A 27,750-nucleotide genomic window follows, 5' to 3' on the forward strand; every position below is an offset into this window, starting at 1 on the left:
AATTAGGTTTAAAAGATTACTTTAATAAAATTCTTTAAATTGAAAATATTTGAAAATCTATTTGAATAAAAATGAGTTTGCTAAATAAATCTAAATTAAAAAAAATGCAAGATTATACTAACTTTAATTCAAATGTTCAAAAATGAGGTCTCAACAATCCAACTTTAAGTTAAACCTTTTGGCGAAACAAGAGTATATAATTTAATAGTCTTATGGTAATCTCAATACATAGTCTAACGAGATCAACCTGATTTTCACACCTCAGAGTTGATTCATATCCTAACTTTTAATATTTTATTTCATTAAATTACCTAATATATGAATGAATATGAAATTGAAGTTTAGGTCTAAGGTTTTTAGGCTTTTACCACTTTGTGTAGATTTGTCTTAGGGTAAATAACAATCACGAAACCTCTTATAACTAGGGATCAAGAATGACAAAGAATCCTTAATATCAAGGAATATGCAATTGTACCATCTCCGAAGTTAAATTAACTTTAGAGGGTATTTTGATATTAATACTAGTATCCTAACATTTCATATATTTTATTATTAATTTGATTTCACCCATTATTTCCTTTTGAATCTAATCCTAGGTTTTCATGTTTCACCCCCAAGATGGATTTTTAGCCTCTTATGAGCATGTCCTCACATACATAGGCCATAAAAGAATAAAAAAGATTCATTATTGATTATATATATATTAATTAATAAAAATGGAAAAAAGAACAAACCAATATCTTGATTTCGTCTCTTGTTTTTTCTCCAATCTAAAAAATTCCAAAACTCCTAGAAAATCTAAAAAATTGAATTTTTATAGTTTCCACAGCATGTTCACCACTTATTTTTCAAATGATTACCTAAAAATGATTAAAAAAAATTATAAAATCATGATTTCTAGTCGGGTAAGGCTCACTTAGGGCAAATGGGGTGCTCGAGATGCAATTCTCGAAGTAGAGGAGGCGAAACATTAATGTAGTAGTGTGCAATTTCGAAATTTGGGTCATTTAGAAATGGATTTCAAATTCATTAGTTGGATTTCGAAATCATTTCAAAATGGTTCTTCAACTCTATGTAGTTATCTTCAAATGACCATAACTTCTTCATTTTAACTCCGATTTGCACACCTTTTGAAGTGTTGGACTTCTAACTTCCCAAGCTTTGAAAGGCATATAACATGCAAAAAAATGATATGGGGAAGTGTTCCAAACTCCACCTCAAATTCAGAGTACATATTGTAGCCAGATTTTAAGTTCTAAATTTTCATATCAACTTGATTGCATTTGCTTCAAACCTCTTTCATTATGGTTTCATGCCCTCTATCTCATTTCATAACATCTGTTGCTAGTATTTCATGCCCATGACTCACTTATTTCAACCTTTCTTGGACTTTTCATGGTTCACAAGTTCTAAGTCTCTCACTTATGTATGTTTCTTCCTTGGTTGATAATGACTTTTGCCTTTTTTTTTTATCCCTTAAACCTAGAATTAGACTCAAAATAAAAGTTAGATTCATAACTAAGGTTTTAACATCAATTTGAGTTAAGTTAAATGATTTGAGATTTTTATATTGCATAAATCGTATCATATATGTGCTATTAGAGCCCATATTTTAGCTTCAATCAATAACATGTTGTTTTGGATTTCCCTTTCCGTCAAATGATTGAAAATTTGGAGATGATAACCCATGATATACATAGGTTATTAATTCTTTTAATGTAAGGTTTAGAGCACATGAGTGGACTTTGTGAGGGTCTATCATGCTGCATTATGTTAGTTATCATGTCTTGAAGTTGTTAGATAAATAATGACGCCACCAAGGTAAATTTCATAGTTTGTCCCTTAACTTGCACCATCTTAGATGCATGTGGTGTATTACCAGGAAAAGGTGCAACATTCGAAAGGTGATTTAGTCCTTGACTTGACTGATCCATATTTTGTGCTTGTGCCTTAACCTTGTTCATGAGGGAGGCTATCTGTAAATCTTTCCTATCAATTGTCTTGGTGAGTTTGGCAATGGTATGAGTCATCTCAACTAATTGTTCCTCCATGGATTTGGCACTCGTTTTCATCACTAACATAGTCATTGATAAGGAAGAAGTAAATGAGTCAAAACAATTGGAATCATTCTCCTTTGACACCTTGGTTGGTGACCCAAAATGTGAGTCGGTGTTGGAGTTGGCATTAGTAACAAAGTAGGAAGACTTATCCCTAGAGTCCTTTAAAGCTGAAGAGGGTTTTTCCCTATTATGAGGACTATAAACCTTGACCCCTAAGGAGGCTTAGGTGATAAATGGTTGGTGCTTGTCGCAGGTCCTTACTGGTTTTAGCAAACAAGTAGGCTTGCTTGCTTGTTTTGTTGAAAAATGTAGTAGTTGATTTTGCTTTACTACAAGTTATAGGGTTGGTAATGGTGTTATGTGTCGATTAAGTAATGACTATCTTGTCATTGCCCTTGTTGACATGTGCAACTTGATTCATTTTGGATGCTATTGACGTAGTACTAATAAATTGTTTTAACAAAAGAGGTCAAAGGCAAATATGTCCCATCGGGTGTGCTAGAAATTTCTAACAATAGAACAAATAATGTAAAAAGAAAAATTATATTAAAATTCATTAATGTGGGTTACAAACTCAAATATAATATTCTTCATAAAAACATATTTTCCATTTGATTTTTTTTATTTTGATCACAATTCGAAGAACAATGACAAAAGTGTTTTCATAAATTTGAAGGTCAATCGAAGGCCTAGAGCGACTTTTTTTTTTTGAATAAACAGAGAATAACACGTGTGTAACACTAATGTTATTTATTAGACTATCAAGAAGATTTCATAAAGCTTTTCTTTCTATGTGTAGCTTCTTTTCCCATGTGAAGTTGTTTTTCTAATCTTATTATTATTTTTTTTTTAAAGGAAGACATTTTTATTTATAGGTGAAGATAGGGAATTGAATTTTGAATTTATGATATTTAGTTGCTTAATTTAAGGAATTTGGTTCCTTAAATTTAACAACTTCTTTATGGCAAAGTTTTTTTTTTTTTTTTTTTTTGCCAAAAAGATAATGTATATATATATATATAATATTTAGTTGGAGAATTGTTTACTTTTTGGGTTTATTACACTTTACCCCTTAACCTATATCGTGTTTTTCACATTGCCCCCGTATATTTAAAATCGAGCAATGTACATTTGTTGTATGACAGTGTTAGCTATAATGAACGAAAGACACATGTGCTGAACACATAACGTGTTTATGGGAGGGCAAAATCATCATTTCATTTAAAAAAAACCCCCAAAACCCCAACCCAACCCCTTTTCTTCGATCATTAATTGGAATTTTCCTAAATCCCCAAATTGCAACCAAACCCTAGAATTCCAAGCAAGCTAATGCAAGCATTGAAGGGTTGACATAGAATACATGGAGTTCAACAATATGTTTTTTGTTTTGCAATGTTAAACTTGAGTTTTTCTTTAATGACTATAAAAATCTTGGCAAAGAGGGTTATGGTTAGGATTTCATTTTGATGTTTCAAAAAATTTGGGGAAAATAAAACTCAACGAAGTAGATGAAAGTTATTCTCTCTGAGAAAATCGACTTCTTTTGACCTAGCTATTTAGATTTCCAATCTCTTCCAGAAAGCCAAACCTTTTGTACCCTTATATATATATATATGTGTGTGTGTGTGTGTCTTTGTTTGTTTGTGTTGTATACATGTATTGTGTAATCTAAATGTTGTGTTAGGTTTGTTTGATTGTTGTTGTTTTTGTAGGTTTTTACACTTTGTTTGGTTAGCGAGAAAATCAATCAAATTTTGTTTTTTCCTTTATACATTTTGAATATGAGACTTTTTGAATTAGCTGAAGTGATTTTTTTAATTAATATTGTTATTTTTTGTAAAAATTTGCTTCCAATTACTATAAAATTCATAATCCTGTTTGCCAAAATTCTAAGTTTTCAAATCAGAATTCTATGAAAATTTCAACTAACAATCGAAGGAAGAGGACTAGGTTAGGGTTTTGGAGGTTTTTTAAAAAGGAAATGACGATTTTGCTCTTACTAAAACACATCACATGTAGTTTCTGTTTATTACAGCTAGCACCGTCACACAACAAATGCACATTGCATGTATTTATAAAGTATGAAGTATTGTTCGATTTAAAATGTGATGGGACAATGTGAAAAATACAGTATAGGTTGATGAGAAAGTATAATAAACCCTTCATTTAATTTTTTTTAGGAAACTTATCAATGAGAGAATATCTATTTTTTTTTCTTTTGATTTAAAGACCTAATTTCATAGTCTTCCAAAATTATGCCATGTGTTATCTTTTGAGTTGCATGCCACATGTCGAGTCCCAAATTTTCTTGAGTTATGAAATCACAATTTTGGAGACTAACTTAGTGGTAATTTAATCCTCTAAAATTTTTGACGTTTACAACAACATTCAAGAAGCTTCACCAGATTCCGATGTTGAAGTTTTGAAATGTATATATACAACTTCATCTATACAAAGTTTCTATAAAAAAATAAATAAACATTTTCTTAATTTTTATATTAAACTCTTTTTAAAATCTTAAGTTCATTCTATAAAATTAACCAAAAAGAGTCTAAGGTGGTGTTTGTTTTTTTGGCTTTTTGCTGAAAGTAATTTAGTTTTAGAATTTAGGTTGTTTGTTTTTCTACTTTTTCATGACTTATTATAAACTTTTTATTAAATAGAAAAAGCCAAAATATGTAGCTTTTTCTAAATAGAAAAAATAACATATTGGTTTTTTTTTTACTTTTTAATACTTAATAGAAATAAAATACTACAAAAACAAACAACCTAATATTTAATACTATTAAGCATTAAGGTTCTATTTAGAATTAAGTAAAAAAACAAACACCACCTAAGTCACATTCAACTTGAGAATAAGACGACAAACTACACTAAAGTCAATGTGAATTAGCAGCTTAAGTCTCACTGTGTTAAATAAATGAGACAATTGTGTTTTGGACCTAATTGGGTCCAAAAATTAAGTTTTGGTTTATATAAGTTCACTATTTAAGCCCAAGACTTAGAGGAGGTGTGAAAATTAAGAAGAAGGATATAAAGTTTTTATTTTCCAAAAAATGACCTTTATTAATTATTAAAAAAAGAGAGTAGAAAAACATTAATTTAAATTTTATTCATTTTGCAAACCTCAATAAAATTTAATATAATTTAGTGATTTGGAAAAAAATACACCATTTTTCAGAAAAATAAAAATAAATTATTATTATTTAAAAATCAAACATTTTGAAAAATATATATTTTTAAAATTGTGTATATAAAAAATAACTAAAAACATGTCAAATTTATTTTTTAAAAATGATATATTTTTATAATATATTTTTTAAAAAATAGTTTTCTAAAAATAATAAATTTTCAGAATAATTATTAAAAAAAATATAAAATAAAAAAGCTTCTCAAATATTACGATAGAAAATAGTTTTGAATGGTATATTAGTCTCTTCATATTTTATATCATCCTCATCAATAATGCAACATTTATAAGCCAAATCTTAATTTTTGGGCCTAATCGGGTCTAAAAGACAATTATACCTAAATAAATAGGCACCCTTGTTAGCAATGCCGTGTTCCTATCTAGTTTTTGTCAATTGTGAGATACATAAAAGTAGACATCACAGTCTAACGAATTGGTTTCTTATTCACACATGCAACCCATAAGATGCATGAGATGCGGATTCCTTCCTGTCTATTCTTGGTGCCATCATGTTAAAATTTTACAATATTACTCTCATTTAAAGAATGCCAGAGAGAGGCCAAACCGCCCTTTGAAATAATTGAAAGCTGAGAGAAAGACCAAACCTACCGATGGCTGGTACATTTTTTAAGAAAATACCCATTTTCCCACCTATGTCGGGATAATTCGTATTGTCAAGCTTGCATCTTAGATTAAACTCGAATTGGAACATAAATCTGCTCATAAGAGAAGAAATTGAGCTGCAACCTTGAGACCAAAGAGAATATAAAGATGAAAGGTTTTCTATCGAGCCTCCAATAGTGTAATGGAGGTTTCACTTCCTGAATATAGCATGTGCTCGCCTGGGAAAGGGTTTGCTTCCACTACATTCTTTTCTGTGAAAAAACAAGGCTCTTTAGGCTGAGGCAGTGCACCCTCACTCCCCAACATCAGAACCACAGAATGCATGCTTGGTCGATCATTGGGGAAACGTTGTACACACAGTAGGCCCACATTGATTGCGCGGAGCACTTCAGATAGATTGCAGGTATCCCCCATCGATGGATTGATAAGTTCTAAAGACCTACCTTTCATATAGAGTGTCCACGCCTAGACAATGCAACAAAGGATCAGGAGTATTATCATTTATCATTGTGAAATAAGGAAATATCACCCAATTCTTACATGTCCAAGAAGGTTATATCTGTGGTCTAGATGAAAAAATCCCCTGTTCCTCTTCCCAGTCACAATCTCTAGCATCAAAACACCAAAGCTATAAACATCTGATTTTGTCGAATACAATCCTTCAGTTGCATACTCTGGGGACATGTAACCTCTACAGGAAATCAATGAAAAAGGGAGGTGATTTTATGTACCATAAGAATAGATTATATGCAACATTACTGGATATACTTACAATGTTCCAGCCACTCTTGTTGTATTTGCTTCAGTTTCATTTCCCCCAAAACTTCTTGCTATGCCAAAGTCTGAAATTTTTGGGCTCATCTCATTATCTAGTAAAACATTTTCGGCTTTGAGATCTCTATGGATGACTCTTAGTCTGGAGTCTTGATGAAGATAAAGAAGCCCCCGAGCAACCCCATTGATAATGACAAAGCGCTTAGGCCAATCCAGTACCACACCTCGCATTGGATCTGTCCATTTTTTTCATCCACATTAGCCCATTCTTCTAATTAGATTATTGAATATAAATAGAAATGAACTCAAGAAACAAATGGATTTCAAAATTTTTCATGGTTCAGGTAGCAATGTGAGTGGAAATGAAATAAATATGATCAATGCCTATTGTCAGTGACTAGGAGAAATTGTTGAGGACTAAATAGGTAATGGATCTTAATCTAGGGGTCCAAAACCTGAATATTTTAGATAAGACCCAAAAGGTTTGGAGAAATGAAAGAGAATTTCTAAATACCATGTGCCATTACTTCATCTTCTTCCCAGATATTTGTCCTCGACATTTGGTAAAAACAATGTGGAGAAAGAATTTGTCTAGCATGCATAGGAGAAAAGAAAAACAAAATAAAAATCATTGGGATTTAAGAGAACCAAACCAAAAATGAAGAAATCCAAGCTTTTGTTGGGCATGTATTCATAGATCAACATTCTTTCACTGCCATGAATGCAACATCCAAGAAGCTTCACAAGATTTCGATGCTGAAGTTTCGCAATGGATTCAACTTCATTTTTGAATTCATTTAGTCCTTGTCTAGAATGTTTTGACAGTCTCTTTACAGCTATTTCTTGTCCTTCTTGCAATATTCCCTGAAAATAGAACTCAGTATAATATGCTAATAACCAAACTCACAGTTTTAAAATGGACAATTTTCTTTGATCAGAAGCAAAACACTTCCACACGATGAATGAAAAATATGTATACCAGAGAAGTTATCATCCAGAAATATACTAGATTCAAATGGACCTTTAGAGCATTTTTTTTTTTTAAATTCTTTTTTCATAATTTTTTATGGGAGACTTACATTGTTTCTTTTTTTGATAGGTAAGATCAAAAAGTGTATATATAAAGGAGAGACATCAAAACAACACCCCCAAGTATACAGCAGAAGCCTAAAGGCTCACCCAAGAGGGAAAGGGGAAGAAACAAAAAACATCACCTGCCCTTACCTAAAAGGGGAGACTTAACATTCTTTGTTTCCTCTCAAAGTTTTGCAGATTAAAAGGAGGTACTAAATACTTTCAAATGAGAAATCCTAGCACAAGTTAATAGAACAAACTAGTGACACATGTTGCCACATATGTTAGCATCAAAATGACAGGGGTGTATACTGGCCTTGATGTCCATTGCCTACATTTAGGTACCATGAAGATTGGGGCAACGACTACTTCTCAAGTTGCACAGTGTACCTGTCATGTGTTATTAACTTGTAGATTGTCCTCAACCTAGAGAAAAGAGGATAGCCTTACCTTGTAGACAGGTCCAAAACCACCCTCTCCAAGCTTATTGTCACTTGAAAAGTTATTAGTAGCACTCAGTAATGCAGCCAAGTTAAATAGTGGTAATTCTAGATGCTCTTGGCTTTCATTCGCTTCATCTCCTTTCAAATGGTGTTTAATTTTTCCTGCATTAAGATACAAATAATTGTCTCAGAATGTTGGATTCTAAGTAGGAATTGCTCATAGGTTAGGCCATTTTGGGGCTATTCGGGTATACGGAAATTCTTAAATTAATCCGTTACCAGGTCTAGATCAATTCACTAATTATGCAATAAAACCAGGGCATTCCCCTCCTCCCTCAGTTGAAGAATGCATGACAAGACAACATGAGGAATATTTTACTACTATACATGATAAAAGTACTATGAGTACTCACTGTTTCTCTTTAGCTTCTTCTTCTTCACAATGTACAAAGTCAAGACTACGATTAGGAGAAGCACCCCCAAAATTGATACAGAGATGATAATGATCTGCTTTCGTCTCTTCTTGGAGCTGCTATTTGAGCTAGAAAAGGCATCTTGACCCAGGGAGAAAGCAATTAAGCAGGGGAACCAGGTATTAAAATATGAAGACTATAAATTTCTGACAAGGAGGAATTTTTTATCTGAAATACATTAGTTGTTAAGAACCATGAAAGCAGGAGTTCAAAGAACTGAAGTTGCAGCAGGATTAGAGGACACAATTCAGGTGTTGTATACTTGTATTCATGTGTTATACCTTGTATGTCACTGCAATTGAAATCTAAAACAACAAAATATGGAAGACACAGTTCAGGTGGTGCATACCTTTTATTTAACTGCAACTGGAAACTAAAAAAACAAGTTTAAGCATTGTGAGGAGCATTTGTTTAGACTCTAGACTTCAGAAAACAAGTAATCCATTTCAAGAAAAGATGTTGTGCCTTTGGTAGTTGGTTCACAAATTTTTCATATTGGTTTTATTTCAGAAAGTGGTGAAGTTTTAAGTTACAACAGTAAAGGATAAAAAGGAGAGAGGCATATGCACAGTGAACACTGATTAAAAACTTGATATAAAGAAAAGTAGAAGTTTTCCTTAAAATTTTATACCAAATTTATGTTTCTGAGGTAAGGAACAGGTACATTCATACCTAATTCTGATGCAGCCATCCTTACATACAACTCTTGTCCATTTTCAGCAAACTCTCTGATATCAATCAAATCACCAAACCAGAGCAAGCATCCACTTCCTCCATTCCTGATATCTGAGTTTGCATAAGCAGTGCAAGAGCAGTTCCTTAAGCACATAGAGGCACACTCCTTGAGACTCATGTTTTCATTAAACCAGGAGTTTCGTGTGTCAGGCAGTTTCACACCAGAGTACTTTACAAACCCCTCATCCTTGTGACAATCCAGTGGAGTGCTCTGAACACATCCATTTGACCAATCCACCATGTTCCATTCATTGGGGAACTTTGGCACAAATCCTTTCATACATGTACATTTTGGAGAATGGTTAATGTTGCAGCTGCCATATGCACCACACAATGCATAACTGTCACAGTCGTCCTTCTGTGCAGATGAGTAAAGGATCCACCCACGTGTTCGATCAATCCATGTGAAACGCTGCACGTATCCGTTTGGATTTAACACCAGCCTCGAAATAACAGAGCTGTTAACAAGCTCATAAGTATAATACATCTCCTCTTCATTCACAACAAAAGCATATTTATAAACTGGATTTGACCTTATTTCAGGAAACCCACTAAATCGAAGGCCATTCCATGGGCCAGAGCGAAAAGTCACAGCTAAGCCACTCCTCAGAATCAGTTGTGGAAATCCACTAGGCTCAACCCGGTATGTAAAATTACCTTTAGAAGGATCATCAGTGCTCTTCCATGAAGATAAGTACCGATCTAAGCCTGTCACAGTGTTCCTTCCAAACTTCATGCCTGGTAGAACAGTATCACAAGGATAATCAAAACTCTGCCATAGAAACTTTTCCGGGTCACTATCATTACCATTCTTCACAACAAGATTTCCAGACTCCAAAAGCTGCGCATTTGGATTTATTGCAGGTTGCGATGAATTAGAAGACCAAATGATGCCATTAGTACCATTGAGAACGACAAGAGTTCCCTGGTCCGTGACCTTCAGGACTCCTGATGAGCCACTGAGAGGAAATTCTCTGTTGGCAACCCATACCACAGTTCTAGTAGAAACCTTCTTGTACCATATCCCCACATATCGATTATTGGAATCAACTGGGCTGAAAAAACCCAGTTCGAAGCTCCCACCAACAGAAGTTATGGTCTCCCCATCTCTAATTACTAGATCAACAGTTATGGTGTCTCCTGCATTGGAGACTCTTAAGATGAAGATCGCATAGAAGAAAACTACAAGTGTTGTAAAGGTATCCATAGATGTCCCAGAAAGAGAGTGTCTCAAACCTTATGTCCTTCCCAAGTCAATTTTTAATTCTCTTCGCCCCCCTCCCTAAAAAGGTTTGGTCTAGCTTCCTTCAAACTGCACAATCAATGAAATTTTTAGTTGATTGGTCAGATCTAAAAATGTCAACAGATAGTATACTATACCTCCATCTTATGTGCTTCCCAAGCCATCTTCTACTTCTCTTTTCCCACCCTAAGAATTAGCATAGTTTCCTTCAAACTGCAAAATGAATACAGTATTCAGTTGACAGGCCACAGTTCAAAAGTCTATGGATACAATCAATTATTCATTTTTTTAACACATGATCTGCATTGGGTGGAATAGTCCCTTGATTTGAATAACAGTTTGAAAGGATGATGTAGAGATTAGCATCCACCACCAAATATAAAATTAATAACTTACAACATGTCATGCATCCATCATTAGGATGTAATGATCCAGTATTCATAACCTTGTGCATCTGATTTTCTTTCCTTTTTCAAAATTGTCAATCATATAAAACAATCACACAGAGGCTAGAAAAAGGGTCACTTCAAACGATAAAAATAGCACAGATGTTAGTCCCATCAGCGTGATCTTTAAACCAAATTCCCAGTAATTTTAATTCACCAAATGACATTTTGCTCTCTACGAAGCAGAGGTAACAATGTCAATCCCGACTTCCAGAAAAAATCTCATGCTTAAATCCCTCATGTGAGCACTACTAAATAATTAAGCATTAAATGGCCACATGTTAAGGAATTAATCTCATTAAATATGCTAGAGTGAAGACAAACCCCTATTCAAAAGAATTGAAAGAAGGCAAAACCAAAACCAGAGTCAAGGTTCCCCACCATATTAAAATTTACAAATGAAAGGTACAATTGAGAAAAAAGAGGTCCAAAATGCGCAAAGGGAAAATTTCAAACACCGATCAGACTGCATAGCATGAATTAGAAGCCACCAAAGATGACCATTATTTGGACCCCTTTTGACCAAGTCCAAGTCTATCATCATCCAACCAATTAATTCTTAATTATATAAGTGTATGGACAATTTACATCTTAGACTAGTCTTTGATTGGAATCGAATCTTAACAATTTGGAGGGTTGAAACCTCAACAGTAATTATATACTCAAAAGTCTCGAGACAACAAAATATTGACATGAAATTTCTTCTATTCAGCCTGCAATAGCGTGAAAATGGCGCTTGCCTGAGGAATAATTCGCATTGAGCGTATGCTTTCGATTGAGGCAATGCACCGTCACTCCCTAACATAAGAACCACGGAAGACAAGCTTGGTCAATGCATGAAGAGATAATTCACAAGAAATGAAAATAAAATCTTGTACAATGTTTCTTAATGTACTCACGTTCCAATCAAACTTTCTCCTCCGTATCTAACTCTGCAAAAGCAGGGCAAGAGCATTTCCTCAAGCAATCTGGGGAAAGCAACACTGACCTGCTGATCGTTCCACCGCCGCCCATGGTTGCCACTTCTCCACCACATTGTGTCCAGGGATCCCGCTCTCCGATCAGAAGCTGCAATGGAAATTGTGGTATAAAGGGAGCCATGGCCTTGTTCATTGGGACTGAGAAAAAGAGAGATAGATTTGTGAGCGAGTTGAAGAAAGGGGATTGGGGCTTGTCTAGGATCAGTGTGGCTGTGATGAAGAAAATGAAGAAGGCGGAGGACCGTTTGGATGAATGTCTTCGTTTTCGTTTTAAGCTGCGGGTAATTTGCACGGTTTTTCACAAAGAATTCAATTAAGGCAGCAAATTTATTTTATTTTATTTTAAATATTACAATTCAAAAAGTATTTTTAAATGTCCCACATTTTAAAGGAGTCTAATTGGAAGTGCCTCAGGCCCTAACCTGAAATGGTTTCTTTTAACAAGTTTGTATTGTAGATTTAAAAATAATTTTAAAATTGTTATATTTTAATAAATATTATAAAATGGTTTTTTTTTTTCTCAAAATCCTAAGGAAGCACAAGGAAAATTTTTATTTCATATTTAAACTTTATTTTATTTAAAAATATGTATGTTATTGCATATAATATAATTGATTTAATGAAACATACAAATCATTGGAGTTCGGGGTATCTAATCGGTACCAATTGAAAAGTGCAACTAGTTAGGGCAATTCATATTATCGTGTGCTTGTAGTTTTGTACTTTAATCTCATTTTTTTATATCTAATATTATTTTTTATACTTTTATGTTGTTATACCTTCACAAATGATTTAGGTTTTTTTTTGTATAATTTTAATGGTAGAAATAGAGAGTCCGATTAATACTAAATTGGTATCTTAGTTTTTTTTTTTTTTTTTCAAGTAATTGATTTTCCATGATTAGAGACAAACATTTTAGGTTTTTTTTTTTTTTTTTTTGTATAATTTTAATGGTAGAAATAGAGAGTCTGATTAATACTAAATTGGTACCTTGGCTTTTTTTTTCAAGTAATTGATTTTCCATGATTAGAGACATTATCCAAGATCTATAAAATATTTATATGACTTTGTATCTTAATCTTATTATTTTGTATTGTAGTTTTATTTTTTGTATCTAACATTATTATTATTATTATTATTATTATTATTACTTTGCATTCCATTGTACCATCATCAAATGATTGAGGTTTCTTTGTGTAGTTTCAATGATGAAAATTGAGAGTTCGATAAACTCAACTCTAAGGTGGTGTTTGTTTTTTTCGCTTTTTGCTAAAAACAATTTGTTTTCAGAATTTAAGTTGTTAATTTTTCTATTTTTTTATAACTCATTATAAACTTTTTACTAAATAGAAAAAATCAAAATATATAATTTTTTCTAAATAGAAAAAAATAACGTATTGATTTTTCTTTACTTTTTAATACTTAATAAAAATAAAATATTACAAAAACAAATAACCTAATATTTAACATTATTAAGCATTGAAGTTCTATTTAGAATTAAGTAAAAAAACAAACACTACCTAAATTGATACCTTTTTTTTTGGACTCTCCATTTGGTAAAGTTGAGTCATCTGAAACTTCAATGATAGTTTGGGGTTGGGTGGCAACTTCAATGGCAATGTGACCCATGGTTCAAAGTATCGATGGATACTGATATGTATGGATTGAGTCTTATCCGTCTTGATCATGGCCGAGATGAGTTCAATGCTCAAGTTGGTATCATTTTATTCATCAATAACTCAATTTCAATTCAAATATATATCACTTGATGAACTCATGATATAATTCAAAATTACAATGTGGAAATTTTAAACTAATTCATTTTTAAAATAATTATTTTTACCTTCGATAGCGACTTTGAACCATGGCATAGCCATGTGGTTTGCAGGTAAAATGTAACTTACTGCTTTATCAACAATTATAAGTTACAGACCGTGAGACAAAATAGGACATAAAAAATGTAGTCCCTTCTATCTAGCCTCTAAAAAGGAAATGGAACTTTCATATCCTGAAAATGTTGCATGTTTGCTTGGCAAAGGATTTGATTCCTGAATATTAGTCTCACTGAAAAAACCAGGCTGTTTTGGTTGAGGCAATGCACCCTCACTACCCAACATCTGAACCACAGCAGACATGCTCGGGCGATCATCTGGAGAACGTTGCACACATAATATTTCCACATTAATTGACCTTAGCACTTTAGGTAGATTTCAGGTGACCCGTATAGATGCATCAACCGGCTCCAAACACTGATCTTCCATAGAGTGTCCATGCCTACACCATTCAAAGCAAGATGACTAGCAGTTTTATCGCAGCGAAAGAACGATACTTAAGTGCCCAAGAAGGTTAAGGTCGTGGTCAGGGTGATGAAATCCTCTGTTTCTCTTTTCACTCACAATCTCAAGCACCAAAACACCAAAGCTAAAAACATCTGGTTTTACTGAGAAAACTCCATGAATCGTGCACCCTGGAGACATGTAACCGCTGTGGAACACGATTAAAGGAAGAGATTAAATTAAAATAATGAAAATAAATTAACTACTGAAGGCATTTCTACGTGTACTTACTATGTTCCAGGCCACTTTTTTTGTACATGCTTCAGTTTCATCTCCAGAGCTTTTAGCCATGCCAAATTCTAAAATTTTCGGGTTCATCTCACTATCTAGTAAGATATTGTCTACTTTAAGGTCTCTATGGATTATTCTTAATCTCGAATCTAGATGAAGACAAAGAAGTCCTCGAGCAATACCATTGAGAAGGACAAGCCTTCCCCGGTCGGTGACCTTCAAAACTCCGGATGAATCAGTGAGTGGGAGTTCTCTGTTGGCAACCCATCCACAGTCCCAGTGGCCACTTTATTGTAACATATCCCCAAGTACCGTTTGTTTGAATTAGGCGGCCGCCTGAAGAAACCCAAGCTATGCCAGCTTGAATTATTGGCCCCATTGAAATTTAAGCTCTCCACTTGAGAGAAGCCAGCAGCAGCTAGCCGGTGATCATGCATTGTGGAGTCTAGTGCTCCAAATTCAACTAGCCAGCTTTCACAGGCAGTCAAAAGCGTCCATTGGTGTCAAATCAAAGCTTAATCTTTTGGAACAAATAGTTATGTTAATGGAAAGGAAATAATTGAGTTAGTGGAAAAGGATCTCACTATTTACTTGATCTAAAAGACCAAAAAAAAAAAAAAAAAAAAGGAAAAAAAATCAACCACAGGCATGTGCATGTATATATAAAATTTTAGACCTATTTATATATACTTTGACTCTACTGCATATGTTTGTAAAACCAAAATTGTCATGACGGTTGAAAGCAATTTTGAAATTGATTGAAAATCACTCATATCAATGTTGGTTCTATGGCACTTCAAGTAAAATCAAAGTTGTCTACGTTAGTTTTAGGGTAAAATTAAAATTAGCTTAAAGCCATTGTAGTTGACGGTAATTTTAAGTCAATTTCAAAATTACTTTAAAACCAACATTAACAACTACAAATTAACTTAGTTAATATATTAGAGCCAAGAATGATAATTATGACAAAAAAAATAAAAAATCTATAAACATGGCTAAGAGGCATTAGTTTGACGAATTATTTTGTACACGATCTATTTCCATTATCATTTTAGAAGTAAAAGTGTTATTTGTTTTTCTTTCCAATTTTTTTTTTTTTTTGGCCTTTTATAAATGTGCTACTTTTTTTTCCTTGAAGTACAAATAATTTACAAATAGAAGAAATGGAAAGGAAAGTTGGTGATGGGCAGCTTTTATATGCCTGCTTGAATTGTAAGAAAGCCCCGCAAACAAACTGAATGGGGGGCACCACTACTTGATTAGTTTTAGAAAACTGAATTATTTGTGTAGGGACCCCTCCCTCTGAGAACACGTGGCACGCATCTTACAGTGACACGTGGCACGCATTGTCATCCGAGTCACCCTCATCCGGATCTTCCTATAAAGCACACATGACATGCTTTTCCGGACTACCTCAAGGAAGATCAAGCGACACTTATAAATATATCATTCGGACGGCTCACACAGTACATCCGGATGATCAACATATACCATCCGAATAAAGTGGTTCGGATCATTGACTGAAGTAAGCAAGTCTCACACGTTACCACAACAGCCTGTCATGGCCCACGTTCCGCCGCCTGTAGGGTGAGAGGACAAGATGAAGTGACAACAAGTCACTTCCTATGATCACTCCGCATGGTCACTTCCCACGATCTCTGACAGTCGCATCACCTGCCACGATCCCTGTCAGCCGCTTGTAGGGTGGTGATGGCCATGCTGCCACCTAATATCATCATGACAACATAAAATATCTCCCCACCATTAATGAGAGGAACAGTACTCCTGACACTATATATATACCTTCACACGAAGAGGAAGGTAATCTCCCAAGAGCTAGCAAAAAGGCCAACTGATTTATATCTCCCTCTCTAACCGTGGCTAACAAAACCATCAGAGGGCGCGTCCGGACACCTTGTCCGGATGCCTTTTGTAGGTATAACGACTGAATCAAGAACCTTTGTGTGTTGATATCGTGTGTCCATCCATTTGGCAACTACGTGGAACACCAGGAGCGCGAGGAAGCAACAATTTGGATTAATTAAAAAGCTTTCAAAGGTAAAGGTACGAAAAAAAAAGAAGACCAGATCTCCTCAAAGTCAAGCAGCTTTTCTTGAAGTTAATTAGTGCCTTACACGTGAAATTAACCTAATTTTTAAGAATTCGAATGAAATGCTTGATGTAATTGGTCTGCATATCTAATACTTTTATCAATGATTATAAGTTACCATTCATAAGATAAAACAAGACATAAAAAATGAAATCCTTTCTATCGAGCCTCAAAAAATGTAATGGAACTTTCATTTCCTGAAAGTGCTGCATGTTTGCTTGAAGAAGAATTTGCTTCATGAACATTCATCTTAGTGAAAAAACCAGGCTCTTTTGGCTAAGGCCCCCTCACTACCCAACATCTGAATCACAAGAGACATGCTTGGGCAGTTATTTGGAGAACATTGTACACATAATAGCCCCACATTAATTGACCTTAGCACTTCAAGTAGATTGCAGGTGACCCCTATGGATTTATCAATCAACTCTAAATACCTATAATCCATATAGAGTGTCCATGCTTATAACATTCAAAGAAAGATGATCGACTTCATTACTCAACTTCATTTTAATTGTTTGTGTTTCTCTATCAACTTCATTACTCAAACAAATTAGTAACAATGCTTCCACATAGCCAAAACTTTTATCAATGATTATAAGCTAGAGATCTTGAGATAAAACAAGACATAAAAAATGAAATCCCTTCTATCGAGCCTCCAAAAATGTAAGGGAACTTTTGTTTCCTGAAAATGGTGCATGTTTGCTTGAAGAAGAATTTGCTTCATGAATATTTGTCTCAGTGAAAAAACCAGGCTCTTTTGGTTGAGGCAATGCACCCTCACTACCTAACATTTGAACCATAGAAGACATGCTTGGGCGATCATCTAGAGAACGTTGTACACATAATAGCCCCACATTAATTGACCTTAGCACTTCAGGTAGATTGCAGGTGACCCCTATGGATTTATCAATCAACTCTAAATACCTATCTTCCATATAGAGTGTCCATGCCTATAACATTCAAAGAAAGATGATCAATAGTTCTATTATAGTGAAATAATTAATGAGATATTACTTGATACTTACGTGCCCAAGAAGGTTAAGGTAGTGGTCCGGGTGACGAAATCCTCTATTCCTCTTCCCGCTCACAATCTCTAACACTAAAACACTGAAGTTAAAAACATCTGATTTTATTGAGTAAACTCCATGAATTGCATACTCTGGAGACATGTAACCACTGTGAAAGACGATTAAAGGAAGAGATTCAATTAAATCAATGAAACTAAATTAATCATTAAAGACATTTCTACATATACTTACTATGTTCCAACCACTCTATTTGTACTTGCTTTGGTTTCATCGCTTCCAAAACTTCTAGCTATGCCAAAGTCTGAAATTTTCGGGTTCATCACACTATCTAGTAAGATATTGTTTGCTTTAAGGTCTCTATGGATTATTCTTAATCTCGAATCTTGATGAAGATAAAGAAGCCCTCGAGCAATACCATTGATAATGACAAAACGCTTAGGCCAATCTAGTGTCATGCTTCTCATTTGATCTGTACATTGATTTTTCCATTGAGGTTAATCTATTATACCTCTCTGATTCTTGAACATAAAATGAAAATAATTATAGCATAAATGAATACCAAATTTTCTATGTGAGTGGTTAAGGTTGCTAATACATACATTGGGTAATGGCTTTTTGGAATAACAGTTCAAACTCCCAATTGTTTTGAGAAGACCCAAATGGATTTGGAAAAATAACAAAGAATTTTTTCAGGCATACACAAAAGTCATAGAAAACAAGAGATAAATTGCTCAAGTAGACTAGTGAAACTAGGTAAATTGGGGTTTTCAAGTGTCAAACCAAAAATAAAGAAGTCCAAGCTTTTGTTGAACATGTATTCATAGGCCAACATCTTTTCTTCCCCATGTATATAGCATCCAAGTAGCTTCACCAGATTTCGATGTTGAAGTCTTGAAATATATACAACTTCATTTTTAAACTCATGAAGTCCTTGTCTAGAATTTTTTGACAGTCTCTTTACAGCTATTTCTTTCCCATCTTGCAACGTACCCTGAAATTTTATAAACCAAATTGATGGTTAGAATATTCTACCATCAGGAGAAAGTAAGTTTACATGATTATTTTTTTATTGTCTTCATAATGCTTCACCGTGTGAGACTTGTTTGGAGCATGTACAACTCAGAACATCTGTTTGTATTCAATTATCAGTTTCCTGACCTATGAACAAAGAAGTAAACTATTCAAATGAACACATTACTAATTTTTCTTTCTGAGAAGGGAAGTATTTTGCTTAATGCTTCAGATCACTCTAGTAAGCCTATCTGTAGAAAAACTTGTAGGTGTTCCTCTGCCAAAGAGAAGGCTAAGTGCTTACCTTGTAAACAGATCCAAAACCTTCCTGTCCAAGCTTATTGTCAATAGAAAAGTTATTGGTGGCATTACATATTGTAGTCAAGTCAAATAATGGCAAGTCTAGATCCTCCTGTCTCTCATTGGTTTGACTTCCTTCCAAATTGTATAACATTGTCCCTGCAATTGGAGAATGCAACAAATACAAATTAAACAAGATATAAAATGTTTCAGAATTTTGGATCCTAAGGTAATCTTATATGGCCAGGCAGATGCATAGAAAAACTTCACTCAACCCATAGCCGGGCATAGATATCAATCATCAATAAGCCATGTGGACTTGTTAGTTGTTACTACTACATTACCTTTCCTCTTTAGCTTCTTCTTCTTCTTCTTCTTCTTCTTCAGAATGTACAAGCCTAGGAGCAGGCTTAGGAGAATCAGTGCCACAATTGATGCAGAGATCGAAATGACCCACCTTTGTTTCTTCCTTTTGGAGCTGCTAGCAAAAGCATCTTGACATGCAGAAAATTAACTATAAGCATGAAGACCATTTTTAAAAATAGGAAAACTATAAATTTTACACAGAGGACAGCTGATCTGAAATATATTTGTTGTTTACAATCATGAAAGCAGGGACTGCAATTTCAGAAGGATTAGAAGGCAGCATTCAGTTAGTGTGTCCATCCTTATACCATCGTTTTAAGTGCAATTAGAAGCTAGAAAATCAGAATTTGAAACTTTTTTTTTTCCTGTAGAACAGTGGGCAGATTAAATAAAGCAGATTTTGAAAGAAACAGATAAATTTCATACCTACTTCTGATGCAGCCATTCTTACATAGAACTCTTGTCCATCTTCAGTAAAATCTCTGATATCGGTCAAGTTATCAAACCAAAGCAAGCATCCGCTTCCTCCCCGGCTGATATCCAAATTTGAATAAGCAGTGCAAGAACATGTCCTCAAGCACAAGGACTCACATTCCTTAAGATTCATGCTTCTATTAAACTCGGAATTTCGCGTGTCCGGCAGCTTGATGCCCGAATACTTAAGAAACCCATCACCATTCTGACAATTCAGTGCAATATTCCGGTCACATCCACCTGACCAGTCCATCCTGTTCCATTCATCTGGAAATTTGGGCACAAATCCTTTCATACAGTCACATCTTGGAGAATCGTTAATGTTGCAGGTGGCATACCCTCCACATAATGCATAAATGTCGCAATCATCCTTCTGGGCGGTTGCATAAACTGTCCAACCTTGTGTTCGATCAATCCATACCAGACGCTGCAGGTCACCATTAGGATTTAACTCAAGCCTTGTGATAACAGAGCTGTTAACAAGGTCAAAAGTAAAATACATCTCCTTCTCATTAAACACAAAGTCATATTTAAAAACTGGGTTTGGCCTCATTTCAGGAAACCCACTGAACCGAAGACCATTCCATGGTCCAGACCGAAATGTCACATCTGACCCTTGCATCACAATTAGCTGTGGAAACCCATTTGGATCAAGACGGTATGTAAAATTACCTCTAGAAGGGTCATCAGTGCTTTTCCACGATGATAGACGCCGATCCAGGCCTGTTATTATGTTCCTTCCTAGCTTCATACCTGGTAGAAGAGTACTGCTTGGATGATCAAAGCTTTGCCAGAGAAAGTTTTCCGGGTCACTGTCATTTCCATTTTTCATAACTAGATTTCCAGACTCCAAGAGTTGAGCATTTGGATTCTGAGCAGATCGTGATGAATTAGAAGACCAAATGATGGTATTGGCACCATTGAGAAGGACAAGCTTTCCCTGATCGGTGACCTTCAAAACTCCGGATGTATCATTGAGTGGGAGTTCTCTGTTGGCAACCCATGCCACAGTCCCAGTAGCCACCTTCTTGTACCATATCCCCAAGTACCGTTTGTTCGAATTAGCCGGCCTGCTGAAGAAGCCCAGTTCAAAGCTCCCACCAGCTGAAGTTATGGTCTCTCCATCTTGAATCATTTGATTTACAGTTATGGAGTCAACTGCACTGCAGATTCTTAAGATGGAGACCACATAGGACAAGAGAATCACAAGTGTTGTAAGGGCATCCATTGACGTCCTTCCCCACCAGCTTCTCGACTTTCTTTATACCCTTTTCCCCTGTAGATTCCGCATAGTTTCCTTCAGATTGCATCATCAGTGATGATTTCGCTTGGTAGGCCATAGTTCCAGAATTCTTTAAAGATATATTCGGTCAACTGACCTGCATTGTGGATGCAGTGCTCCAAATTCAACTAACCTGCTTTCACCGGCCATCGAAGAGTCCACTGGTGTCAAATCAAAGCTTAATCTTTTGGAACTAATAATTGAGATGATGAACAGGAAAATATTGAGCTAATGGAAAGGATCTCACTATTTACTCATTGAAAAAATAGGATCAATCACAAATTCATCTCATTACTTTGTATCATTATCTTGTTGTATATCTTTAATAGTTGATATTATAAGGTTTGGTAGGTATTGAATTAATAGCTTAGAGTTTTCCTAATGAAAAAGGTAACATTTTATTAATAAAAACAACGGGATTAAATATAAAATTATTTTTCAAAATAATGTTTTTGGATCATGTGGAAAGCCACGTGAACATGACTTTTTCTTTCTTTTTTGTCATAAAATCATAGTTACCATTGTTGATTTTAGTATAAAGTTTGATAAAACTTAAAATCGGCATTGACAATATTGGTTTTAGTATATTTATTAAAACCACAATTCTAATGTCTTTTCTTAATAAAATTTAAAATTACTATTGATTATATTGGTTTTAGCTTATCATATAAGAAAGTGGTTTAAAACCATCCTTGAAAGTGTTGGTTCTAGTACATAGATAATACAACCACAATTGTCACTGTTGAGAGCAATTTTGAAATTGGTTTAAAATCACCTGTATCAATGTTGGTTCTATCACACATCAAGCAAAATCGCACTTGTCTATGCTAGTTTTTAAGTAATATTAAAAATTTAATTAGCTTAAAATCACTGTTGCCAACGGTAAATTTAAGTCAATTTCAAAATTACTTTAAAACTAACATGAACAACTATGATCTTAGTTAATATATTAGAACCAATACTGATAATTGCAGTATTATGACAATTTTTATTTTTTAAAACATAGTTTACATAAATATGGCTTAGAAGTATTAATTTGATGAATAGTTTCAGACATGATTTTATATGCCTTAAATTGTAAGAAAGCCCCGCAAACAAACTGAATGGGGCACCACTACTTGATTAATATTAGAAAACTGAATTATTTGAATTAATTAAAAGGCTTTCAAAGGCAAAGGTATTGAAAAAAATGACCAGAACTCCTCAAAGTCAAGCAGCTTTTCTTGAAGTTAATTAGCATCTTAAATACGAAATTAACTTAATTTTTAAGAATTCAAATGAAATGTTGAATATCAGCCTGTCCAAAGTAGCTGATTAAGCTTAAACAATGCCACTTGTCTATTTCAAAGACTGGCCATTTAGATAACGAACCAATCAATTCAAAAGTGAGCCATTATTAAAACAAAGACAAGGAACAAAGTGTTTGATCATTAATATGAAGCTTTGACTCTCATTGAAATATTTTAGGGTCATAGTCAAATTTGGGAGTGTTGGAAGCAGCCCAAGCAGCCTTAAAAGTCAGTGTTCCAAGCAACTATTATTTATTATTGGTAGTGGTAAGTAAGATGATTGTGTTCTTGTTGCTCATGGAGCTTTTCAATAGTTTGAACAACTCCATTCTTTTTGTTAGGAATGTTTAAGTTTTTAATTTGTTTTTCTTTTCTTTCTTTGTTTTAAGAATAAGTGTGAGTCCATCCTTTATTTTCCTCAGAAATTATAATATTTCAGATACTATAAATGTCATACTTAAAGACTTTCATTAAAGTTAATTTATTATGCTCATATGATCCTTGAAAATAAATTGAAAATAGTTCAGAAACTAAACGAATTTCAAATTTTTCATGATAGTAGCATTACGTTTAACGACAAAAGAGGTAGGATTCATGCACACTTTCACTAAGAATGAAAAAATTTTCAAGGACGACAAAATGGGTAATAGAATTTTGTCCCCAATAATTTTTCCTTGGATATTTGGTTATAGATCATAATCTTCTGGATAAAGGAGGGATTCTTCTAGCATGCATAGAGCATAGGAAAACCAAAATAGAAGTCGCTCAAGTAAAATACTGAAACTCAACGTATTGGGTTTTTGATAATTATCAGGCCAAAAATGATGTAGTTCAAACTTTTGTTGGCATGTATTCATAGATTAACAACTTTTCTTCTCCATGAATACAACATCCAAAAAGCTTCACAAGATTTTGGTGTTGAAGATTGGACATGTATGTAACTTCAGTTTTAAACTCATTATGTCATTGACTACAATGTTTGACGGTCTCTTCGCATCCATTTTCTATCAATTTTCATAATGCTGTGCCATGGTGGAGTATATATTTATTTCATGATCTATCAACAGAGAAGTATACTTTTCAAATCAACACACCATTCCTTCTGAAAAGGCAAATATTTTGTTCAATGCATGCTCCACATTGCTTTGGCAAGCATATCCCGTAAAGACTGCCCCTTTTGTAAAAGTTCATTGTTATGCATATTTGCCTCTGAAGACATTTAAATCAAGAAAAAAGAGTGCTATTAATTAAAGGATGACAAACCAGAGACCTATGATGTTGAGGCATGAAATACCGTGGTGCACATAGGCCTTAATGCCTAGGATTCGGTAGAATAATGGATACCATGTAGGTTAGAGGGACGTGGATTGTCGTCCAAGTTGCATGCATGTAGTGTGCGCATCTGAAAGGGGCATATTCTTACCTTGTAGACAGGTCCAAAACCTTCATCTCAGAGCTTATTATCAGTCGAAAAGTTATTAATGACATCAAATATTGTGGCCGCAACTAATAGTAGCTCTAAATCCTCCTGTCTCACATTGGTTTTACCTCCTTCCAAATTGTGTGACATTTCCCCTGAAGAAGTGGATATTCCATGTATTTAAATAATGTTGGCCATGGTTGACACTGAGGTGGTTTAGGGCCAGTCAGGTGTTGAAACTTTGAACTTGACCCATTAGGCCTAGATCAACTTATCAATTGTGCAATAGAGCCTGGCCATCCCCTTACTCCCTTAGTTGAAGAATTCATAACCATACAGACATCTGGAACTTTTTGTACTGCTTATATGGTGATACAAGATGAGTTGTTACCTTTTCTCTTTAGCTTCTTCCTCGTCAGAACATACAGAGTCAGGTATAGGTATAGTTGACACAGCTGACAATCACCCACAGTTATTTCTTCCCTTTGATCCTGCTACTTGTCCTTGCAAAAGCATCTTGATCCAGATTGAAAGCAACAGAGAAAGTTAGAAAATGGCAGTCATCCTTGAAATCACTGTTTTCCTCAAAATTTTGTGTAAAATTTATCTTTCTCAGGTAAGGAAAGTTTATAACCTAATTCTGATGCAGCCATCCTTACATAAAGCTCTTATCCATTTTAGGTGAACTCTCCAATATCAATCAAATCACCAAACCAGACTAGGCATCCACTTACTCCTTCTCTGATATCTGAATTTGCATAAGGAGTGAAAGAGCAGTTCCTCACGCACACTGCATTTCTTGAGGTTCGTACTGTCATCACACCAGGAACCCATCATTACGAACACAGCCATTTGACCAATCCACCATGTCCCAAGTGCTTTAGAACTTATGGCACAAATCTGTTTATACACTCACATTTTAAAGAGTGGGTAGTCTTATGGCTGCCATACACCACTTAATACACAACTGTCAAGAGTCATCTGTCTGCGCAGATGAGTAGCCGGTACTGTCACCTATTTGATCAATCCATGTCAAACGCTGCAGGATGCCATTAGGAGGTAACACCACCTCGTTATAACAGAGCTGTTAAATAGCTCTTATGTTGAATACGTCTGCTCATTGAAAACAACAACTGAGTTGGGTCTTAATCGAGGAAACCCGCCAAATCAAAGACTATTCCATGGCCCAAAGTGAAATGTCACAGCTGAGCCATTCCTCACAAGGGGTTATGGAGATCCACAAAGATCAAGCCCAGAAATCACCTTTAGAAGGATCATCAGTGCTCTTCCATGATAATAAGTACCAATCCAGTCCTGTTACTGTGTTCCTTCCAAATTTCATGCCTGGTAAAAGAGTATGGCATGGATAATCAAAACTCTGCCATAGGAATTCCCTGGATCACTATGATCAACTTCTATTATATTCAATACTCTGCATAAAACCAGTGCCACAAGGGATTGACTAGATTAAACAACATGAATGATTACTGTAATCTGTTTTTTTCCTGTACAAACAAGTTCTTAACCTTGAATATGATCTAAATGTTTTCAATTGTATGGTTGTTCCGGATTTAACATGTCACTGCGATTTCTTTTTAATAATATTTCATGTAATTATATAGATGATTACATTTTATTTACTTATTTGATTATGCTGATATTGTCTGCTTCCTAATTGATTGCCAGAGCAAGTAACCAAACAATGCAGTCTAAAACCGGCTTTGCTGCAGCTCAAAGACATTCATCATGTCTTTGTTACAGTAGTGTGCTACAATTTAATTTATAATAGCAAATCTACAGGGTCATCAGACTTTGCCTTGTGCTTCAAGCCTCTAATATTGTACTGATGTCTTCATTGCCTGAAAACGATGTGGCCTTTGGATTGGAATTTGCTTCTAGCACATGTCTTTCACTGAAAAAACCAGGCTCCCTAGGCTGAGGTAATACACCCTCACTATCCAGCATAAGAATCACAGAAGACATGCTTGGCCGATCATCTGGACAATGTTGCACACACAACAGACCGACATGGATTGAACGTAGCACTGCAGATAGATTGTAGTTATCTCCCATTGACGCATCAATAATTTCGAAAGATCTACCTTCCATATAGAGGGTCCATGCCTAGACAATTCATAGCCACATCAGCTGTGGTTTTTGGTTATTTTTATGACAAAGAAAGGAGGAGATATTACTTGATACTTACGTGTCCAAGAAGGTTGATGCAGAGGTTTGGGTGATAGAACCCTCTGTTTCTCTTCCCACTCACAATCTCTAGAACTGAAAACACCAAAGCTATAAACATCTGATTTTGTAGAGTACAATCCAGCAATGGCATATTCTGGAGACATGTAACCACTGTAGGGGACCATTGAAGAAAGAAATGAAAGTTACACACACCCAATATAGGAGATTATTGAAGAGAGAGATGCAGTTACAAGCAATGAAAATAAAACTATTCACAATGGTTCCAAATGTACTTACTATGTTCCAACTACCGTGTTCGTATTTGCTTCAATTTCATTTCCTCCAAAACTTCTGGCCATGCCAAAATCTGAAATTTTTGTTTCATCTCACTATCTAGTAAACTGTTGTCGGCTTTAAGATCCCTATGGATTATTCTCAATCTAGAATCCTGGTGAAGATAAAGAAGTCCTTGAGCAATACCATTGATAATGAGAAAGCACTTGGGCCAATCTAGAACCACATTTTGCTCTTGATCTATCCCTTTTTATTATGTAAAGTTAATCTATTTTGCTTATTTGATTCTTGAAAATAAATTGAAATTTTTTCCTCAAATAAAATGAATTTCAAAATTTCCATGAAAGTGATTCAAATTGAAGCTACATGTGTAACAACAAAAGAAGAATGACCTATGCCCATTAAGTAATAATAGAAAATTGTCAAGGACAAAATAAGTAATGAGCTTTAATAGTAGGGGTCCAAACTTTGAGTATCTTTGGACACAAATGGATTTGAAAAGAATAATTGTTGAGTGCCTTACCTTGGTGCCCACCTTGAGTCATCTACCCTCCCATTCCCCTTCCCCCCTCTCTTGAAGAGCAATTTAATTCATTTTGGAAATTTCTAAAAGAAACATTTTATGGATTTATTTATTAAATAAATAAATAAATTCCCAAAAGCCTCACATTGGGTCTGACCTGTTGTTGTGTGGGTGACTAGGCGGACATCTTGGTGTTGTGTGTGCATAGGTTGGGTGTGCACGAGTGAGTGCATAGGGGCATGGGAGTGTGCGTGCATGAATATGTGGGGCATTGAGCATGTCGCCTAGTACAGGCAAGTGCATGGGCATGGGCGCAGGCAAGTGCACAGGTAAGCGTGTGGGTGTGCACGTTGTTGCTACTAGCCTAAGTATTGCCCCAACACTTTGCCTTCTAAGTGATGCCCACCAAATCTCCATGTCCTCCTTGCTTTTGTCCTAAGGTCTTCATGGATGCAAGGCCTACCCATGAAGCCCTTAATGCCACCATCTAAGTCGAAGGCTAAGGGGCTAACAATTAATTAGTATGGCTTATCCCTCTTCTTGAGAATATATATAAGAAATAGTTGGCATGACCTTAAATGTCCATTACTAATGATCATGCCAGAACAACGCAAGGAAAAAAAAAAGGCAAGTAGTAGGTAATATCAATTTTTTCCAACATGGAAAATAACCAAGTTGTAGGTAATTAAAATTTTTCCAATTGTGATTGTATTTGAACAATATGAGAAAAATGGGCACTAGAAGGAGCTTTGAGGATGAGCCCTAAAATATCTAATAACACATCCAACTTGGACAATGCCCTAAGGATAAGGGCCGTTTTGAAAACAGGATGAAGTGAAAAAGCTGAACACGAGTGA

The 27,750-nt window shown here is 34.8% G+C and overlaps 2 protein-coding genes across 3 annotated transcripts; both read right to left on the reverse strand.

Moving 5' to 3' along the window:
* Nucleotides 1-5,711: 5,711 nt before the first annotated feature.
* LOC109121490 (G-type lectin S-receptor-like serine/threonine-protein kinase At4g27290) lies at nucleotides 5,712-12,331 on the reverse strand. 2 transcript variants are annotated; one of them, XM_059735659.1, is made up of 11 exons: nucleotides 11,962-12,331; nucleotides 11,803-11,860; nucleotides 10,754-10,829; nucleotides 10,610-10,685; nucleotides 9,311-10,513; nucleotides 8,579-8,719; nucleotides 8,173-8,327; nucleotides 7,302-7,512; nucleotides 6,647-6,884; nucleotides 6,415-6,565; nucleotides 5,712-6,339 (listed from the first exon to the last, which is right to left on the reverse strand). In XM_059735659.1, exons 5-11 carry the CDS (start codon nucleotides 10,107-10,109, stop codon nucleotides 6,034-6,036), a joined length of 2,001 nt encoding a protein of 666 aa, XP_059591642.1. In that variant the 5' UTR covers nucleotides 10,110-10,513; nucleotides 10,610-10,685; nucleotides 10,754-10,829; nucleotides 11,803-11,860; nucleotides 11,962-12,331; the 3' UTR covers nucleotides 5,712-6,033. The 2 variants fall into 2 exon arrangements, with proteins under 2 accessions (XP_059591642.1, XP_019072825.1); XM_019217280.2 differs by lacking the exons at nucleotides 11,803-11,860; nucleotides 11,962-12,331 and having other exon boundaries at nucleotides 9,311-10,685; nucleotides 10,754-10,834.
* A 4,883-nt stretch (nucleotides 12,332-17,214) lies between these two features.
* Nucleotides 17,215-21,223, reverse strand: LOC100262308 (G-type lectin S-receptor-like serine/threonine-protein kinase At4g27290). Its single transcript, XM_019217276.2, has 7 exons — nucleotides 19,851-21,223; nucleotides 19,403-19,552; nucleotides 19,063-19,217; nucleotides 18,528-18,738; nucleotides 17,979-18,216; nucleotides 17,745-17,895; nucleotides 17,215-17,669 (listed from the first exon to the last, which is right to left on the reverse strand). The coding sequence occupies exons 1-7, from the start codon at nucleotides 21,124-21,126 to the stop codon at nucleotides 17,364-17,366; spliced, it is 2,487 nt and encodes an 828-aa protein (XP_019072821.1). The 5' UTR covers nucleotides 21,127-21,223; the 3' UTR covers nucleotides 17,215-17,363.
* Nucleotides 21,224-27,750: the final 6,527 nt, after the last annotated feature.

Source organism: Vitis vinifera, chromosome 19 (assembly GCF_030704535.1).
Source record: "Vitis vinifera cultivar Pinot Noir 40024 chromosome 19, ASM3070453v1".
NCBI lineage: Eukaryota > Viridiplantae > Streptophyta > Magnoliopsida > Vitales > Vitaceae > Vitis > Vitis vinifera.